The sequence below is a fragment of the Haliotis rufescens genome, unplaced genomic scaffold (assembly GCF_023055435.1).
Source record: "Haliotis rufescens isolate VD_foot unplaced genomic scaffold, xgHalRufe1.0.p SCAF_11, whole genome shotgun sequence".
Lineage (NCBI taxonomy): Eukaryota > Metazoa > Mollusca > Gastropoda > Lepetellida > Haliotidae > Haliotis > Haliotis rufescens.
Window position 1 is genome coordinate 22,675,590 of NW_025963791.1, and position 22,397 is coordinate 22,697,986.

Below are 22,397 nucleotides of genomic sequence, written 5' to 3' on the forward strand. Positions count from 1 at the left end.
GTATGTTTTGAACACAGAATGTCTTTTTCTAATTCCACATTGTGCGACCTTTAACTTGAGAATTACTACATGGATTCTGTCCAAATTCGAGGAACACTTTCTATACAAATGGGAGAGGTCCATTACAAATGTTGATATTGACATGCATATTTTATGAAACAATATGATTTTTTACATGTTTTTAACTGAGAATGTGTTGTTTAATTCCACATTGTGCGACCTTCAACTTGAGAACTACTACATGGATTCTTTCCAAATTCGAGGAACACTTTCTATACAAATGGGAGTGGTGCATTGCAAATGATGATTTTGATATGTTTATTTCATAAAACAGTATGATTTTGTACATGTTTTGGACTTTGAATGGGTTTTTTAATTCAACATTGTGCGACCTTCAATTTGAGATATAAGTTGGAAAGATGTAGTGCAAAGGTTGATTTTGATATGTTTATTTTATGAAACAATATGAAATGTTTGCATGTTTTGAACATAGAAAGTTTTTTTTAAATTATTCTATGTTTCTGCTACCTTTTACTTGAGAGCTCCTACATGGATTCTTTCCAAATGTAAGAAACACTTTCTATACAAATATGAGAGGTGCAGTGCAAATGTTGATTTTGATATGTGTATTTAAGGAACAAATATTATTTGTTTCATGTTTTGAACTTTGAAAAATAAATGAGTCGAGGTTACCCTTGTTCATTTTAGTGTTAAAAGCTTTTCTGCCAATGTATGATCCAAGAGTATTAAGGTATTACTGTCCATGCCACCTTCCCAGTTTTAGCAGTTTTGAACAGTTTAATGACTTGGACGGGTGGAGGTAGCACTGCTAAGACATTTTTCAGACATCAAATTATTATTTGGGGGAAGGCAACATTTTTTATGTCAAAATATGTCCCTTACCTTGTAATTTTATAATATTTGTGTCATTGTTTTATTCAGTTACCAAGGCAAAAGCAGTGACCATGGGTAAGGTTGAAGATCATCCCTGTGATACGTTCGTCTGATTCCTCATTTGAGGACTAAAAAGGCTCCTCAACCACTCAGGCCAAGTTCTGACTTGTCATTTAACAAATAAATAAAGGTCACCTAAACCAGAATTCGATTGTCATTTGGTTGCTGTCATCATATTTTTTAATGGATCAAGGCAATCAATCATAGGACATCCGATGCATGGACTATTTTGCCTGTCTCCGAGTTGCTCTTAATGCTGAATGTATTGGGTAAGGCCAAGGAAACTTAAATGTTTCAATTTGTGCCGGGCTTATTGTCTGATGGTTTTTAATTTGCAAACTCGTGGGAAAATCATATATCATTTAATAGTGTTGAAACATTTGTGAACAATTTTCGCATAGTCTTGAAAGTTGTTTTGGAAAGTAAATCTTATATCACGAAATTGTGCATGTAATTAGAAACATTTTGAATTTTGTCTTGGCCGTATTTGAAGCTATGTATGCCGAGGTACCCTGCCAGAAGACAATGCATTTCATTGACATGCTCTTTCATTGATAGAGTTCAGGGTGAATTCAGCTTGCAGAATTTACTGCTTGTTACCTGATATTTTAACCACAATGGTACACACATTTCAAGCAGCCTGGGAGGTATTGAGGAATGAAACATTTGTGAACAATTTTCGCATAGTCTTGAAAGTTGTTTTGGAAAGTAAATACAACCGTCTTCTGCATCTTCTGCATCCAAGATGTCTTCGTGACAGTGAAGTGTGACTGAATGTATTCTTAGCAACCAATGCCTCGAAATTTCCTCATCGAATTCCTCTTCCTCTAGGGTGTCTTCGTGACAGTGAAATGTCACTGAATATATTCTTAGCAATCCATGAGTCGAAATATCCTCTTCAAACTCTTCTGTCTCAAGGGTATCTTCGAGATAGTGAAGTGCCACTCAATATAATCTTGGCAATCAATGCCTCGAGATGTCATAGAACTCTTCTGCATCCAAGGGTGTCTTCATAACAGTGAAGTGTCACTGAATGTATTCTTAGCAATCAATGCCTCGAAATGTCCTTTTAGAACTCCTCTGTCTTTAGGGTATCTTCGTGACCGTGAAGTATCACTGAATGTATTCCTAGCAATCAAGGAGTCGAAATGTCCTCATGGAATTCTTCTACCTCCAGGGTGTCTTTGTGACAGTGAAGTGTCACTGAACGTATCCTCAGAAATGAATGCATAGAAATATCCTCTTCAAACTCTTCTGTCTCAAGGGTGTCTTCGAGATAGTGAAGTGCCACTCAATATAATCTTGACAATCAATGCCTCGAGATGTCATAGAACTCTTCTGCATCCAAGGTGTCTTCGTGACAGTGAAGTGTCACTGAATCTATTGATAGCAGTCACTGCCTCGAAATGTCCTCATAGAATTATTCTGCCTCTAGGGTGTCTTCCTGACAGTGAAGTGTCACTGAACGTGTCCTCAAGAATGAATAGAAATATCCTCTTCAAACTGTTCTGTCTCAAATGTGCCTTCGTGACAATGAAGTGCCACTCAATATAATCTTGACAATCAATGCCTCGAGATTTCATAGAACTCTTCTGCATCCAAGGTGTCTTCGCGACAGTGAAAGGTCTCTGAATATATTCTTAGTAATCCATGCCTCGAAATGTCCTCTTCAAACTCATCTGTATCAAGGGTGTCTTCGTGACAGTGAAGTGTCACAGAATATCTTCTTAGCAATCAACGCCTCGACATGTCCTCTTGAAACGTTTCTGCTTCCAGGGTGTCTTCGTGACAGTGAAGTGTCACTGAATATCTTCTTAGCAGTCAATGCCTCGAGATGTCCTCATGGAATTCTTCTGCCTGAAGGGAGTCTTCGTGACAGAGAAGTGTCAATGAACATATTCTTAGCAATCAATGCCTCGAAATGTCCTCTTGGAACTCTTTTACCTCCAGGGAGTCTTCGTGACAGAGAAGTACCACTCAATATATCCTTGGCAATCATTGCCTCGGGATGTCCTCATGGAATTTTTCTGCCTCCAGGGTGTCTTTGTGACTGTGATGTGTCACTGAATATCTTCTTGGCATTCATTGCCTCAAGATGCTTCATGCCACTGTTTTCCCTCCAGGGTGCCTTCGTGCCAGAGAAGTGCCACAAACTAGTTCTTGGCAATCATTGCCTCGAAATGTGCACTTTGATCTCTTCTGCCTCCATAGTGCCTTCGTGACAGTCAATTTCCACTGAATATTTTATTAGCAGCATCACTGCATCATAATTCCTTTTTACCCCCCTTTTGCCTCCAGTGTGTGACCGTCGTTATCCAGTGGTCAGGCATGCTTCAGGCGGATACAAAGAGGCTGACACTGCCTCTGACAACCAAACAATCCCCGATTTTGAACCTAAATCTAAAGAATTTGGAAGTGTCTTTCTATAAAGTAACGCGCCTACGTGCAGGTTGTTAGTGCGGGTTAGTGCAGGTTAGTGGAGTGTTAAGTCTCTGAACCTAACGTGCCTTAGAAGCATACCCGACCCTTAGATCGAGGTCTCCAGAGGTCTTATTAGGGTACCAGTGACCATGGGAGGTGGGAAACCTGGTCCTGGAGAGTCTCCTGGTGATGCCTTATGCCTCAAGGATGTCTTATTGGCAGACATATTACCATAGAGGTCTTCTTGGTCATTTCCTGCCCCCAGAAGTCTTGTTGGCACTCTTATGCTTCCAGTGTTTCTTCGTGACAGTCAATTGCCACTGAACAGCTTCTTGGCAAACATTGCCTCCAGACGTCTCCTTGCTATTCGTCTGTGTCTCTTCTGTGATTTGTTACAGACTATCCTCTTGGACATCAATGTTTCCAGAAGAAATCAAGACACCTTTCAACCTCCATGGTGTCTTCGTGACAGTGAAGTGCCACTGAATATCTTCTTGGCAATCATTGGTTCAAGAGTTCTAGGACGTCTTCTTGACAGTGAATTGTCACCGAATATGTTCTAGTAAATGAGCTGCAGGACGTAACTCATAGATGACTTATTGGCCCTGTCCTGCCTCTAGGGTGTCTTTGTGACAGTGAAGTGCCAATGAATATCTTCTTGGCAATCATTGGTTCAAGAGTTCTAGGACGTCTTCTTGACAGTGAATTGTCACCGAATATGTTCTAGTAAATGAGCTGCAGGACGTAACTCATAGATGACTTATTGGCCCTGTCCTGCCTCTAGGGTGTCTTTGTGACAGTGAAGTGCCAATGAATATCTTCTTGGCAATCATTGGTTCAAGAGTTCTAGGACGTCTTCTTGACAGTGAATTGTCACCGAATATGTTCTAGTAAATGAGCTGCAGGACGTAACTCATAGATGACTTATTGGCCCTGTCCTGCCTCTAGGGTGTCTTTGTGACAGTTAAGTGTCACTGAATATCTTTTCAGCAATCAATGCCTCGAAATGTCCTCTTAGCACACTTCTGCCTTCAGTTTGTCTTCGTGAAAGTGAATTACCACTGAATTTCTTTTTAGCAATCAACGCCTCGACATGTCCTCTTGAAACGTTTCTGCTTCCAGGGTGTCTTCGTGACAGTGAAGTGTCATTGATTATATTCTTAGCAATCAATGCCTCGAAATGTCCTCTTAAAACTCTTCTGCATCCAAGGAGTCTTCGTGACAGAGAAGTGTCACTTGGTATATTCTTGGCAATCAATACCTCGAGATGTCTTCTTGGATCTCTTGTGCCTCCAGAGCGTCTTCGTGTCAGTGAAATGTCACTGACTATCTTCTAAGCAATCAATGCCTCAAAATGTCCTCCACTGCCTGTAAAGTGTCTTCGTGACAGTGAGGTGTCATTGAATATATTCTTAGCAATCATTGCCTCGAAATGTCCTATTAGATCTCTTCTGCTGTCTCTTCATGACAGAGAAGTGTCACTTGGTATATTCTTGGCAATCAATGCCTCGAAATATGCACTTTGATCTCTTCTGCCCCCAGGGTGTCTTCGTGACAGTGAAGTGTCATTGAATATATTCTTAGCAACCAATGCCTCGAAATGTCCTATTAGATCTCTTCTGCTGTCTCTTCATGACAGAGAAGTGTCACTTGATATATTCATGGCAACCAACGCCTCGAAATGTCCTCATGGCATTCTTCTGCCTCCAGGGTGTCTTCGTGACCGTCCTAATGGAATTCTTCTGCCCCAAGGGTGTCTTTGTGACAGTGGTTGGCTGGTTTGTTGTTTAACGCCGCACTCAGCAATATTCCAGCTATATGACGGCTGTCTGTAAATAATCGAGTCTGGACCAGACAATCCAGCGCATCAACCAAGTCAGCGAGCCTGACCACCCGATCCCGTTAGTCGCCTTTTACGACAAGCAGAGTCACCTTTTATGGCAAGCATGGGTTGCTGAAGACCTATTCTACCCCGGAATCTTCACTGGTCTTTTGTGACAGTGAAGTATCATTGAATATATTCTTAGCAATCATTGCCTCGAAATGTCCTATTAGATTTCTTCTACAGTGTCTTCGTGACAGAGAAGTGTCACTTGGTATATTCTTGTCAATCAATGCCTCGAAACGTCTTCTCAGAAACCTACTGCCTGTAGGGTGTCTTCGTGACAGTGAAGTATCATTGAATATATTCTTAGCAATCATTGCCTCGAGTTGTCCTCTTGAAACTTTTCTGCCTCAAGCTTTCTAATTATCAAAACTTTTATAAGTTTATTTCTAATCTGAACTTATTTACATAGTTACAAAACGTTTTAATAGAAACATAATGCAGATTATGTTTAATAATCAAACTATTTGTAATTTTATGACTCCTTGCTGAAATCGGAAGCCCATACAGCATCGTACATATCGAAGTCTAAGTTTTGAAGCCGAAATCGTAAATATTCATGGATTCTACGGTCGATGATTTTCGAATTATTTTCTGAAACAGGGCGGCGAGGAGAGATATATAACATATTGATTTGACATAATTGTAGCCAAATAATGGTGTTATTGGTCTATCATTGCAATAAGGACAACTAAGAATGTCTTTACAAACTTTTTCTGAGAATCTCCTGTACTCAGAACGGCTGGGTGGGTGAGTGAGTATGGTTTTACGCCGCTTTATTCAATATTCAAGCAATATCACGGTGGAGAACACCAGAAATTGGCTTCACACATTGTACCCATGTCGGGAATATACCCCTGGTCTTCGGCGTGACGAGCGAACGCTTTAACCACTATGCTATCCGACAGCCCTTCTCAGAACGGATGAAACAAGAAATACGTGATGTTTGTGATGTACCGTAAAAATATTTTCTACCCAAAATGCTACGTGATTTTGTACCCATGAATATATAACAATCGATCTATATAATTATATTTCTTTTTACATGTATATTGCAAACAATAGTAAATGAGCAGAACATGTAAAACAACATATGATCAATTTCATGATATGACGCTATGATTATGACTGACTGTGATCCTTGAGTGAGGGCAATCCAATTGGCAAAACTCAAACTGAGTGTTTGGTTCTGATAGGACAGTAAAATTGATTAAACCTTAGTTGATTGTATGTTTTGATAGGAAAATGATTGTAAATTAACAAGTATCGCCTGTAGGTTTCCTTTTCACATTTTAAAACAAGAATGTTTTTTTATTCCATGTTTGTGCTACCTTTTACTTGAGAGCTGCAACATGGATTCTTTCCAAATGTAAGATACACACTCTATTCTAATAAAAAAAAGGTGCAGTCCAAATGTTGATTTTGATATGTGTATTTTATGAAACAATATTATTCTTTTACAAGTTTTAAATGTTGTTTTTTTACTTCAACATTGTGCGACCTTTACCGTGAGAACTGCTACATGTGTTCTCTTCAAATTTAAGGAACCCTTTTTTTTATATTAATTGGAAAGATGCAGTGCAAAGGTTGATTTTGATATATGTATTTAATGAAACAATATGAAATTTTGCATGTTTTGAACTTAGGATGTTTTTGGGTTTTTTCATTCAACATTGTGTGACCTTTAACTTTAACTAGAACTGTTTCTTGCTTAATTTTACCCCCAATCTAAAAAGGCGGGTTTGATAAAGCCATACTAAGGATATCCGTCTGTCTGTCTTTCCAAAGACATTTTTTTGTGAGTGCAGAGGAAAGGTTGATTTTGATATGTATATTTTATGAAACAATATGATTTATTACATGTTTTGAACTTAGGATGTTTTTGTTTTTTTCATTCCACATTGTGTGACCTTTAACTTAAGAACTACTACATGGATTCTTTCCAAATTTCAGGAACACATTTTAAACAAATAGGAGAGGAGCAGTGCAAATGTTGATTTTGATATGTGTATTTTATGAAACAATATGATTTTTTTACATGTTTTGAACATAGAATGTTTTTTATTCTTCTTCTATGTCCGTGCTACCTTTTACTTGAGAGCCCCTACATGGATTCTTTCCAAATGTAAGAAAAAATTTCTATACTAACAGAAGAGGTGCAGTGCAAATGTTGATTTTGATACATGTATTTTATGAAACAATATGAATTTTGTGCGTGTTTTGAACTGAGAATGATTTTTTTAATCCCACATTGTGCGACATTTCACTTCAGAACTACTACATGGATTCTTTCCAAATTTGAGGAACACTTTTTATACTTATAGAAGAGGTGCGGTCCAAATGTTGATTTTGATATGTGTATTTTATGAAACAATCTATTTTTTTTGCATGTTTTGAACACAGAATGTCTTTTTTTAATTCAACATTGTGCGACCTTTAACTTGAGAACTACTACATGGGTTCTTTCCAAATTCGAGGAACACTTTCTATACAAATTGGAGTGATGCATTGCAAATGTTGATTTTGATATGTATATTTTATGAAACAATATGGTCTTTTACATGTTTTTAACTGAGAATGTGTTTTTTAATTCAACATTTTGCGACCTTTAACTTAAGAACTACTACATGGATTCTTTCCAAATTCGAGGAACACTTTCTATACAAATGTTGATTTTGATATGTTTATTTTATAAAACAATATGATTTTGTACATGTTTTGGACTTTGAATGGGTTTTTTCAATTCAACATTGTGCGACCTTTAACTTGAGATATTAGTTGGAGAGATGTAGTGCAAAGGTTGATTTTGATGTGATTATTTTATGAAACAATATGAAATGTTTGTATGTTTTGAACATAGAAAGTTTTTTAAATTATTCTATGTTTGTGCTACCTTTTCCTTGAGGGCTCCTACATGCATTCTTTCAAAATGTAAGAAACACTTTCTATACTAATAGAAGAGGTGCAGTGCAAATGTTGATTTTGATATATGTTTATTTTATGAAACAATATGATTTGTTTCCTGTTTTGAACCTGGAATGTTGTTTCTAATTCTATGTTTGTGCTACCTTTTACTTGAGAACTGCTGCATGGATTCTTTCCAAATGTGAGAAACACTTTCTATACAAATATGAGAGGTGCAGTGCAAATGTTGATTTTGATATGTGTATTTAAGGAACAAATATTATTTGTTTCATGTTTTGAACTTTGAAAAATAAATGAGTCGAAGTTACCCTTGTTCATTTTAGTGTTAAAATGTAGATAGCCTTTCTGCCAATGTATGACAGACATCAAATTATTATTTGGGGGGATGCAACATTTTTTATGTCAAAATATGTCCCTTACCTTGTAATTTTATAATATTTGTGTCATTGTTTTATTCAGTTACCAAGGCAAAAGCAGTGACCATGGATAAGGTTGAAGATCATCCCTGTGATAAGTTCGTCTGATTCCTCATTTGAGGACTGAAAAGGCCCCTCAACCACTCAGGCCAAGTTCTGACTTGTCATTTAACAAATAAATAAAGGTCACCTAAACCAGAATTCGATTGTCATTTTGTTGCTGTCATCATATTTTTTAATGGATCAAGGCAATCAATCATAGGACATCCGATGCATGGACTATTTTGCCTGTCTCCGAGTTGCTCTCAATGCTGAATGTATTGGGTAAGGCCAAGGAAAATTAAATGTTTCAATTCGTGCCGGGCTTATTGTCTGATGGGTTTTTTAATTTGCAAACTCATGGGAAAGTCATATATCGTTTAATATTGTTGAAACATTTGTGAACAATTTTCGCATAGTCTTGAAAGTTGTTTGGGAAAGTAAATATTATATCACGAAATTGTGCATGTAATTAAAAACATTTTGAATTTTGTCTTGGCCGTATTTGAAACTATGTATGCCGAGGTACCCTGTCAGAAGACAGCGCATTTCATTAACATGCTCTTCCTCGACTAGAGTTCAGAGTGAGATACAGCTTGCAGAATTTACTGCTTGTTACCTGATACTTTAACCAGATTGGTACAAACATTTCAAGCAGCCTGGGAGGTATTGAGGAATAAAACAGGCGTAATCTAACGTTGGACCAACGCTGTCTATCAACGTTGGGCCAACGTTGTTTTGACCGACGGCACAATGTCTAACTTCTTTCTCGGATGTGTCATGTACCCTGTGATCTGCGTCGTGTAATATTTTTGGTCATATATAATGTGATTTATTTTATATTTGTGATGTGTGATGTGCCATGTACCATATGTGTCATGTATCCTGTGATCTGTGTCATCTATTTTTGTTGTTGTTGTGATATGTACTGTGATTATTTGTATATGCGTGATGTGCCATGTGACATATGTGTCATGTATGCTGTGATGTGTGTCATGGACGGTTTTTGTGTTTTTTATTTTTAACATGCAATGTGATTAATTTTATATGTGTGGTGTGTGATGTGTGATGTACCATGTGTGTCATGTATCCAGTGATCTTTGTCATGTAATGTTTTTGTTTGTGATATGTGATGTGATTATTTGTATATCCGTGATCTGCCATGTGACATATGTGTCATGTATCCAGTGATATGTGTCATGGAATGGTTTTTTGTTGTTTTTTTATATGCAATGTGATTATTTTTTTATGTGCGATGTGTCATGTGTGATCTGTCATGTACCATATGTGTCATGTATCCAGTGATCTGTGTCATGTAATGTTTTTGTTTGTGATATGATTATTTGTATATGCGTGATTTGCCATGTGACATATGTGTCATGTATCTTCTGATATGTGTCACGAATTTTTTCAATTTTTTTTTTATAAATTTTATTAATTTTTTATGTGTGATTTGCCATGTGACAAATGTGGCATGTATCCTGTGATCTGTGTCATATAATGTTTTTTTGCGATATGTGACGTGATTAATATGTAATGTGCCCTGCAGTTATATGTACAAACATCTTCAATGATAGAAAATTAGATGTTTCTTATTTAATTATACCCCCAATCTAAAAGGGCGGGTTTATAAAGTCATACCAAGGATATCCGTCTGTCCTTCCTTCCAAAGTCATTTTTTTCTGTGAGTGCAGTGCAAAGTTTGATTATTGATAAATATTATTATTATTATATTTTTATTCTGAAAAATATTATACTTTACGTGTTTTTAACTTCGAATATTTCTTTTTATTTCAACTCTTTCATGGTTAGAGTTTAAAGTGAATTCAGCTTGAAGAATGAAGTGCTAGTTACCTGATGTCTAAACTTGATTGGTTCAAACATTTCAGGCTGACTGGGCGGTAATGAGGAATAAAACAGGCGTCATCTTACGTTGGTCCAACGTTGGCTATCAACACTGGGGCCAACGTTATTTTGATCGGCGGTCCTACGTTGGGCCAACGTTGGTGTAAAGTTTGATTATGATGTGAATATTTTCGGAAAAATATGATTCTTTACATGTTTTTAACTTCGAATATTTCTTTTTTATTTCACCTCTTTCACGGATAGAGTTTAAAGTGAATTCAGCTTGCAGGATGTAGTGCTTGTTAAATCATGTCTCAAATAGATTGGAACAAACATTTCAGGCTGACTGGGCGGTATTGAGGAATAAAACAGGCGTTATCTAACGTTTGGCCACCGTTGGCTAACAATGTTGGGCCAACGTTATTTTGATCGGCGGTCCTACGTTGGGCCAACGTTGGTGCAAAGTTTGATTATGATGTGTATAATTTCTGAAAAATTATGATTCTTTACATGTTTTTAATTTCGAATATTTCTTTTTTATTTCACCTCTTTCACGGATAGAGTTCAAAGTGAATTCAGCTTGCAGAATGAAGTGCTTGTTACCTGATGTCTTAACTAGATTGGAACAAACATTTCAGGCTGCCTTGAAGGGATTGAGGAATAAAACAGGCGTCATCTTACGGTGGGCCAACGTTGGCTATTAACGCTGGGCCAACGTTATTTTGATCGGCGGTCCTACGTTGGGCCAACGTTGGTGCAAAGTTTGATTATGATGTGTATATTTTCGGAAAAATATGATTCTTTACATGTTTTTAACTTCGAATATTTCTTTTTATTTCAACTCTTTCATGGTCAGAGTTCAAAGTGAATTCATCTTGCAGAATGAAGTGCTTGTTACCTGATGTGTTAACTATGCTATTCCAAAAAAAGAAACGCATAAGTGTTTCTGAATTTTAAAAATTCCTCTGATCAAAGAATATGTCAACTGAATCGATAAAATATGTTATAAATCTGTTTATAACAGACTTCTATGCAAATCTGTATTTTAAAAAACCACCAAAACGCAAAACGTTGTGTTTGATAAGACGTTTTACAAATTTCTGAAAACACATCACCAAAACGAAACCAAACTCATTTCGCACGTGCAAATTGGGCCATGAGTTGCATGCTGTATCTGTCTATAAAATGTCATGTCGCATTCGAAATGTGAAATCAGTTTTGAAGAGTTTCACGACGGAATCATTATGCCACCTCTAGACGATGCGACTCGCAATATCGCCGTTGGAAGACTAGGGGGCTGGTGAGTCGCAATCTTCAGTTGCAAGACGTCTAAATGTAAGCCAGAGTACGATTTCTCGACTCGCAACACGCTACAACCTTACGGGTACCACAAACGACCGTCCACGCACCGGAAGACCTCGAGTCACCACAGCAGCTCAGAATCGCTACATCCAGGTCCTCCATTTACGTGATCGTACTGTTACAGCTGAGAGCACAGTGGCCAGGGTGCCTGGACTTCGAAGGATATCGGGGCAAACAGTAGGGAACAGACTGAGAGAGGTTGGACTGAGAGCCCGGAGACCCTACTTCGGGAACGTGTTACGACGTCAGCATCGCGTCCAACGTCTCCGCTGGTGCAATAACATGTCGGTCTGGAACTTACGAAACTGGAGGTGCATATGGTTCAGCGATGAATCTAGGTTTCTTCTATAGAGACGGGATGGACGAAACAGAGTTTACAGACGGGTCCATGAACGTTATGCTCCTAACTGTGTTCGTCAAGTGGACAGATTCGGTGGAGGAAGTGTCATGATGTGGGCGGCGATTTCCTACACAAACCGTACTAATATTATCCCTGTCCAAGGAAACCTGACGGATGTGCGCTATAGGGACAATATTCTTCAGCAACACCTTCTCCCAGTCATTGACGTCCGACGGGAGTGATTCCAGCAAGACAAAGCCAGGCCACATACAGCACGTGTCACCATGGAGTATCTGGCAAATAACAACATTCCTGTGCTCCCCTGGCTATCTCGTTCTCCGGATCTCAACCCAATAGAACATCTTTGGGATGAACTTGATCGGCGTCTACGTCAGCGTGTACGTCAACCTCAAACTCTTCAGGAGTTAGCTACATTTCTTCAGCAGGAGTGGAGGAGAATTCCTCAACCAGTTATACAGCGTCTGATCCAGTCCATGACGAGGCGGGTCCGAACTGTTATTCGTGCACGTGGTGGACATAACATGTACTGACACTTCTGTGGACTCTGAACAAAATCATGACTGTTTAGCCTGTGGTGATCATTATTATCGTATACACACGTGGTTCTGCCATGTGCACGTCAAATTTCATGCTCCTGAGTATGTTTGTTGAATTGTTATACACGTTTGAATTTAACCTTTGTCTCTTCAGATTTCTGCCTTATGCGTTTCTTTTTTGGAATAGTATAGATTGGTACAAACATTTGAGGCTGCCTGGGAGGTATTGAGGTATAAAACAGGCGTAATCTTACGGTGGGCCAACGTTAGCTATCAACATTCGGCCAACGTTATTTTGATCGGCGATCCTACGCTGGGCCAACGTTGGTGCAAAGTTTGATTATGATGTGTATATTTTCTGAAAAAGATATGATTCTTTACATGTTTTTAACTTTGAATATTTCTTTTTATTTCAATTCTTTCACGGCGAGAGTTCAAAGTGAATTCATCTTGCAGAAAGTAGGGCTTGTTACATGATATCTTAACCAGATTGGTACAAACATTTCTGGCTGCCAGGGAGGTATTGAGGAATAAAACAGGCGTAATATGACGTTTGGTACATGGAATGTTGTTTGTGATATATGATAAGAGTAATTGTATATATGTGATATGCTCTATGCGTCATGTATCCTGTGATATATTTTTTTGTGACATGTAATGTGTGTAACTGTATTTATCATATAATGGGTAGGTTTTTCGGCAGGATAAAGCCAACGGATAAAAACGATATCCGTTGGGGTCATATGCGGATAGAGATGCAAATATCAAAGGTCAAGTAGGGACTACTTTCACTGTTTATAAACAAACATGGCGTCGCCCTTGTCATTCGGCAATCGAGTCAGAATTAACCATCGGGAATCTGGATAAACTACAGAGATAATTGGCCATGACGTCTCATAGACAAGGGTTAGAGTAGCTTCCCTTTGACAAAGGGCAGTTACTCCAGCGGACAGACCGATGGATTGCGGCGAAACGCAAGTAATTTTTTGTTGTTGTTATGCGTATATTTTGCTTCGCCACTGTTAAAGAAACAGATTTCAGTTGGAACTATATTGGCTACTGTCACTGTCCGACTGACACATCACTTACCCTGTGACGTAATAAATATTAATGCGCGCAATCAAGGAAAACTCGCAATGTTTAGGTAATGTTTGTGAGGGAGGGAAAGCGATTTTCAAGCACAAAATTAAAGAATGACATTATATGATAAAGAGGTTATCACGCTTGTGTGTTTGGGGATGGTAAATATCCTGTATTAGGAATAAACACTATGTATTTAGCTCGCCAAGGCTCGCTAAATACAATGTTTATTCCTAATGCAGGATATTTACCATCCCCAAACACACTCGCGTGATAACCTCTATATATGTGATGTCTTATATATGTCATGCATCATGTGATCTGTCATGCAATGTTGTTTGTGATATGTCATGTGAGTCATTGTATATGTGTAATGTGGCATGTGCCATATCTGTCATGATGATGTATCCTGTGATATGTGTCATGTATTTTTTTGTGTTTTGTGAGTTATTGTATATGTGTAATGTGCCATATGTGCCATATGTGTCATGTATCCTGTGATCTGTAGCATGCAATGTTTTTTGTTGTGATGTGATCCATTGATATTTGTGATGTGCCATATATGTCATGTATGCGTGCCATATGCGTCATATCATATGTGCTATATTTCATTTCATATATCATTTGTCATTTTATATGAGATATGGGTAATGCGATGTTATATGCAATGTGTCCTGTGTCTTGCGATATATATCCGGAGATATGTGACGTTTGTCATGAGTTCGTTTATATGTGTCCTGTGTCGTGCGTCATGTATTAAGTAATGTGCCATATATATCATGTATCCTGTGATATGTGTTATGTAATGTGTTATGTGATATTTGATTAACTTTATATGCGTGATGTGTCTTGTTTCATGTGATATGCGATATGTTTATGATATGCATCATTTTACCTGTCATATGTATTCTGTGGTATGAGCCACGAAAATGTTTTTCGTCATATGTGGCGTCAGGTATTTGTCATGTGGCATATGATGTGTGTAGTGTCATTCCTGTTTTGTCATGTGTCATGTCATAGGTGATATATGTCCTGTGTCTTGCGATATGTATCAGGAGATATGTTTCATGTGACGTTTGTCATGAGTTCGTTTATGTGTCCTGTGTCATGTATTAAGTAATGTGCCATATATATCATGTATCCTGTGACATGTGTTCTGTAATGTCATGTGTCGTGTGTCGTATCATGTGAAATGTGAATTGTGTGATGTATCATGTATTGCGTCACGCGAAATATATCATGGTATACATTAAATGTTACGTAATATGTTATAGTGAGTGAGTGAGTATAGTTTTACGCAGCTTTGAGCATTATTCCAACAATATCACGGCGGGGGACACCAGAAATGGGCTTCTTACACACCTGTTGGTGAGAAACCCATTTGAGATAACTGGTATCAAACATAAGTGTGAGATCGAATTCCAGGCCCGTGATTGGCTACTCCATGGTGATGACCTGAGGTCAGATGATGACGGACTACTTTCCTGAGTGTAAGTCATTCATAAGTTGCTCGTGCTTCAGTCGAATGTTCACTTACGTCTGTATTGAACAACAGGACCGTGTAATTGATAATAAAAATAAACAAACTCGTCCTCATCTGCGAGTTGTTTGGTATTATTATCAGTTACATTATATTATCTGTTGTTATGTCAACATTATCGTTTTTTCAGAGTGTAAACACCCTGGATGCCACAGCGACACATATGTCCCTCCTCTTCAACCCTCACTTCGAAATCAAATCGAATAAAATTCAAAATACATCACGCAGACTAATGAATTCCCCCTTCTGTTTATCATTTACTGTCATTTGTCAAAATTGATAATGCGCTACTGCAATCATGAGAATAGACACAATTCATCGGTTCGATGCTAAAAAGGTGCGATTTTAGATTGTGCTTACAAAATGCCGGTGATGATACGCCTATTCGATCAGGTATATTTCAAACTCATCTGCTAAACATGCATCCCTGAATTCCTCAAACATTTTCGAAACAATGGGTAAATGGTTTTTGTCACAAATGCAAATTATCATGCGAAATAAATTAGGTATGAAAACGAAAACTGCTCGGAAAACAATACTTGCTGAAATGTGAACAAAGCAAAATTCAGAATTTACACTGTGTAGCATATTTAGAGGTACTTTCGTCTAATTGTTGCATTCATTGGCTCGATGAGGCGTTTGAGAATATTCATGGGAAGAGTATCGTTGCACTAATTATGGAAATACACATGTATACATAACAATGATGTGGTAAATTCAACAGAAGCCGTAAAAGTTTCCGTCCTGTGTGACACCATGACTGACGCTAAATCACGCACAACGATGACGGTAGTCATCTGCATTTCTGACTAATTCTCTTTGTTACATTGGAAAACATGGTAAACAAATAACAGTACGCAGATTGTCAGAATGGTTCTGATTACTTACGTGACACATTTATGTGTATACGATCCCTCAATCAACGAAAATCCTCCTCTGGAAATCCCGCATACTGTTGTCAGTGAACACCCTTTTTGTATTTGTCGGTCACCGGTAGTGATGCCATACGGAAGTAAACATTGTTGTACATATTTGGTAATTTCTTTGAGGTGCAAACTTTCAACTTGGCACCCAGAGTGTTCTTGTTTTTTGTCTAGTTTGCACATTCATCATCGCCTTGATATTCCGAAGATATGACGGAAACCTTTTTGTGTAGGGTCACATTATTTATTAGTAGTAAGCAGCACATAGGATGACGTCACTTATGGCAGTGGTGTTATGTATTAATGCGCTACTGCAATCATAAGAATAGACACAGTTTATCGGTTCGATGCTAAAAAGGTGCTATTTTAGGGTGTGTAAGAAACAGATTACTGCACTCGTGCCTGTCAAATACCATTGATCTTACAACTCGTTACAAAGCGTATCCAATTCGCTTTCGCTCGTTAGATACGTTTTGAAACAAATCGTTGTAAGATCAATGGTGTCTGATAGACACTCGTGTAGTAATCTCTATTTCACACATTGTGTCCATGCGGGGTATCGAACCCGGGTCTGAAAGGTGTCGAGCGAACGCTTTAACCACAAGGCCACTCCATCGCCCCTTATGTTATATGTGTCATGTGATATTTGATATTTGATATTTGTCATTCCTCGTGGATACATGTGATATGCGTTATGTGTCATGTCATGTGTGTCATGCGATAGATGACGGGTAGTATGTATGAAATGTAATATGTGATGTGTCATACGATAGGTGTCGTGCGTCATATGGCATATGACATTTGATATGTGTCATGCGCCATGTGATATGCGTTATATTTTACATGTTTGATGTGGTATATGTCACGGGACATGTGATATGTCATAAATGTGATATGTGTCATGTGATATGTGTAGTGCGTCACGTGTCATGTGATATGGGAAATATGTCATGCACCCTGTGATATGTGTCATCTAAAATCTAATATGTGTGAAGTGATATGTGATATGCGTTGCGTGATGTGTCTTATGATATGTGTCATCTAATATGTACGATGTGATATATGATATGTGTTGTGTTGTGTGATGTGTCATTTGATGGTATGTGGCAAGTGGTATATGATGTGTGATGTGTTATTTTGCCAAATATCATGCGCTATTTGATATTTGGAATTCAACAAGTGCAATGTGATATATGTCATGTGTCATGCTATCTGTATAATGTAATAAACGACAGGTAATAGGTGATATATATGTGTCATGTGTTATGTGTTATGTGGAATGTGACATGTGTCATGTGATATGTGTCATGATACGTTTAATGCGCCAAGTTAAATGTGGTATATTCGTACATGATGTGATATGTCATACATGTGATATGTGTTATGACATATCGGTCGTGCATCATGTGATATGTCATACATGTTATATGTGTTATGAGATATGTGTCGTGCATCATGTGATATGTGTCGTGCGTAGTGTGTCAGTTGATATGTTTTATGTGATGTGTGATGTGTGACATGTGACATGTGTCATGTGTCATGAAATATGTGGCATGTGGCAAAAGAGTAGAGTAAAGAAACATGGTTTTTAAATTATCATCTTAACATCTAATAAAAAAAGTATACAAGATGAAATGCATTAAACCATTTAGCCGTTCCATACGGAACTAATATAATCAAAGTAAAATTACGCTTAAGTAAAAATACATAAACAATGTTACTCAATAGGCTTACTCAGCATTCGCGTGATAGCGTAACCCTGAAACATCGCTACAAACATTAAAGTTGCTATCCATTACCGTTTTATGTCCCCATGTTCCTACAACTTCTAAATGGCTAACAAAGAGTACTTTACAATTAAATGAGCATTAGACCGGTGTATACAAAGTAGTATCTTGATGTTTAAAAGAGGAATACTGGCTTGACAGTCAACTCATCTCAGTCCAATGTTATGCAACAAACGGACACCGAGTTATGTACGGGGTAGTGAGTGAAATGTGTCGACCATATCCGACACTACCCGCGAAAACACCAGAGATTATGTCATAGAGTTCACAGAGTAATAGTTCATTACTTCCTGTTCACGAGGTCACGGCAATACGTTTTTGTCTCCAGCATCAAAACTTTAAATTACGTACATACTTTGTTAATAAAGATTTTCAATAGGCGCACATGACCATCTGTTTCGCTATATTATTTTGTCAGCGTTGTATGCTAATCGGTAAACACCATGGAAGTAACAGCTGTAAATACGAAAACTATGCCATTTCATTTCAAAATATTGTTTAATGCAATTTAACTAGGTTTACACGTTTGAAGTAGTCGAACTTGAGAATGGAAAGATTTTGGAAGCACATGAGTAAAGATGAATATCGTCAAAGATACATCTATGTGATATATTAGTCAGTATCAATGAATGATGACAAACTGCGGCAATTACTTGTAAATGAATTTACAGGGTTTCTGTCGAGAAATCGTAATATGACAGCTTCTTTTATCAGTAAACATTCAATATTTGTAGAGACATTTATTTAGAAACTGCAGACATGTTACATTGCGGCGCATGCGCATGTTGCAAAGTGCATCTGGTGTTGCGGTAATGTCCGAACTCCCTACCCTTATTCTGGTAAAGTGACACACCAAGCTATCGCTAACAGGTGAGGTGACCCTCCGAACACAAGTATCCCACCCCTCCCCTCATTGTTTTTACCCATCACCACATCTGACTGATCATAAATATCCAACGGTAGGTGTTGACAAGTGCGCAGGTTTTATCACACGGTTGTTTTACAACATGTATTATTTTGTGAAATCACAGTGTCTATTATATAATAGTTAATAAAAGCAAAACTTACGTTTGGTGATATTTGTATTTACACGGTTGTGTTTCTTCAAAACAAAGAAATGATTTTTGAGTGAAGGAACACGCGCTGGTTCATGGGACAAATGTTTTCATGACGCTAAACATTGAATTATATTAGACATCGGTTGAGTAATATGTCTTGACTGCAAAAATATCAGTATGGTGCAAAGGAAAATTGGTCACCACGTGGTTTTTCGACAGCATATTGCTGCGCTTTTCATACCTTAGGATGTCTCCGTGGAAACAACACGATCAACTGTGTAAAACCGGCCACAATGCTTAGAGTTTCTGAACAACAGATTTTTAAAGAATAAAAATTGGACGTGGTATAGATAAGGATAGAAAAATCTTTACCTCGTTGTTTGTCCTTTGAACTGTCTCCATGTGGGTCGGGCGGGGGCCGGGCTTGCAATTGCTGAGTGCTTGGTTTTTTTCCAGTATGTGGGAGGGGGTTGTGTTTGTAAAACAGTCACATAGGCAATATACACCAGACGCACATTTCTCAATCACCGACTTCCTGGAATGCTCTAGGTGAACACGTTTTGGTGGACGTCCATTTTGGGATGTCACGTCGACTATTCTTGTCTACTCTTCCTCTCTTCGTTCCGTTTTCTTTATCATCAGTGTATGTTTCAAACAGTTCATTTTCAAAATAAAATCCATCACGTTGTCCAAGCCGTCTGTGTATTGCTTTGAAAATGTCAATGCGTGTATCCTCCACACTTTCGATATCGTAGGCCATCTTCCTTGCTGTGAGAGCTGGTCAGTGCTTCAATGACCCTGCTCGGGCTGCCCATTGTTTGTTGATTGCCTGGACGCTGGGTCAGTCAGCAGTGACAATACTTGTGTAAATTCGCCTTCACATTTGTTTACATTTAGGACACTTGATTTTAAGCAAAACGCTCAATAATGATCATGATTCACTCACATATACCCATTCCGGGTTGCTTCAAGATCACATTACATTATTTTTGCACAACATCATCTCATAATTAATGCGATTGTGACGGAGCATTCTTTTCAGCGACATGCTATTCAGGCGCATGCGCATCCTGCTATGATCTACACTAACACCCAATGTGAATACGTACCAATATACATGTTGCACTCAATGTGTTAAATCTGATTCATTTAGGCAATTTTTAAAATGTCTACATATTTTACACAAATATTTTCACAAATTAAGTGACAAATCTGTTCATTGTCCATTGACACGCTGACTGATTTTACACATTTTCTGAAACATAATGTTCTGTGTTGACAACCGGGCTGTGCACATGTAGCACTTTATATAGCTACGATGTTTACTGGCATCCTGGGTGTACATGTACCACCGTATAAAGCTCCGTTGTATTATAGACTATCATCCTGGGTGTACATGTACCCCTATATATAGCTACGTTGTAAAATAACATCCTGGGTGTGCATGCGTCACTATATACAGCTACATTCCATAATGACAGCCTGGGTGTACATGTGTCACTATAAACAGCTACATTATATACTCTAACATCCTAGGTGTGCATGCATCACTATATATAGCTACATTGTAAACTGACATCCTGGTTGTGCAGGTGTCACCAGGAAAACCTATTTCATATACTGACATACTTGGCGTGCACGTGTCACTACATAGAGCTACGTTGCATACTGACATCCTCTGTGTACATGTGTCACTTGATATAGCTACGTTGTATAATGCCACCCTGCGTCTACATATGTCACTATATATAGCTACGTTGCATACTGACATCCTCTGTGTACATGGGTCACTTGATACTGCTACGTTGTATAATGCCACCCTGCGTCTACATGTGTCACTACATAGAGCTACGTTGCATACTGACATCCTCTGTGTACATGTGTCACTTGATATAGCTACGTTGTATAATGCCACCCTGCGTCTACATGTGTCACTACATAGAGCTACGTTGCATACTGACATCCTGTGTGTACATGTGTCACTTGATATAGCTACGTTGTATAATGCCACCCTGCGTCTACATGTGTCACTATATATAGCTACGTTGCATACTGACATCCTCTGTGTACATGTGTCACTTGATATGGCTACGTTGTATAATGCCACCCTGCGTCTACATGTGTCACTATATATAGCTACGTTGCATACTGACATCCTCTGTGTACATGTGTCACTTGATATAGCTACGTTGTATAATGCCACCCTGCGTCTACATGTGTCACTATATATAGCTACGTTGCATACTGACATCCTCTGTGTACATGTGTCACTTGATATAGCTACGTTGTATAATGCCACCCTGCGTCTACATGTGTCACTACATAGAGCTACGTTGCATACTGACATCCTCTGTGTACATGTGTCACTTGATATAGCTACGTTGTATAATGCCACCCTGCGTCTACATGTGTCACTACATAGAGCTACGTTGCATACTGACATCCTCTGTGTACATGTGTCACTTGATATAGCTACGTTGTATAATGCCACCCTGCGTCTACATGTGTCACTATATATAGCTACGTTGCATACTGACATCCTCTGTGTACATGTGTCACTTGATATAGCTACGTTGTATAATGCCACCCTGCGTCTAATTGTGTCACTTTATATAGCTTCGTTGTATACTGACATCCTGTGTGTACATGTGTCACTATGTATAACTCTGTTGTATAGTGACATCCTGTGTATACATATGTGCATCTACCACTATTTATAGCTACGTTGTATACTGACACCCTGGGTACATGTGTCATTATGTATAACTACGTTGTACACTGATATTCTGTGTGTACATGTGTCACCTCTGTCGGCGTCTATGAATTCTTGGAGTGTCACTTCTGGTGGAATGTCTGTGACCTTCTTTAACTCTGTCCATACATCCCGCAAGTCTGATAACGGAATGTCATCCGATTCACTGTCGGATTCAGCTTCCCCATCCGTCAATACGCAGCCACCTTTCCTGAAACAGTTCTTTATCGATGTTGCATTGACTTTCCGCCAAGCTCGAAGTACCATCTCGATTGCATTCAGTATGCTTTTGTATATATGAAACGTGCCCTCTATGTGCATGAGACATACATTGTAATATATATAAAAGACACTGTTTGTACATATGAAAAGCTCACCCATGTACATCAGAGACATGTTTTGTGCATGCGAAAGATCTCCATTTTATAGAGACATGTTTTGTACATGTGAAAGATCTCCTCCATATTTCAGAGACCTGATTTGTGCATGCGAAAGATCTCCTCGATATTTCAG

At 38.3% G+C, this 22,397-nt stretch overlaps 1 protein-coding gene across 1 annotated transcript in view; it reads right to left on the reverse strand.

Moving 5' to 3' along the window:
- Positions 1-22,151, reverse strand: part of LOC124132849 (RYamide receptor-like) — a 109,694-nt gene extending 87,543 nt beyond the window's left edge. The window contains exon 1 of the mRNA XM_046496989.2: positions 21,938-22,151. Coding sequence (XP_046352945.2) covers positions 21,938-22,151 — 214 coding nt within the window. The remainder of the gene's footprint in view (positions 1-21,937) is intronic.
- Positions 22,152-22,397: the final 246 nt, after the last annotated feature.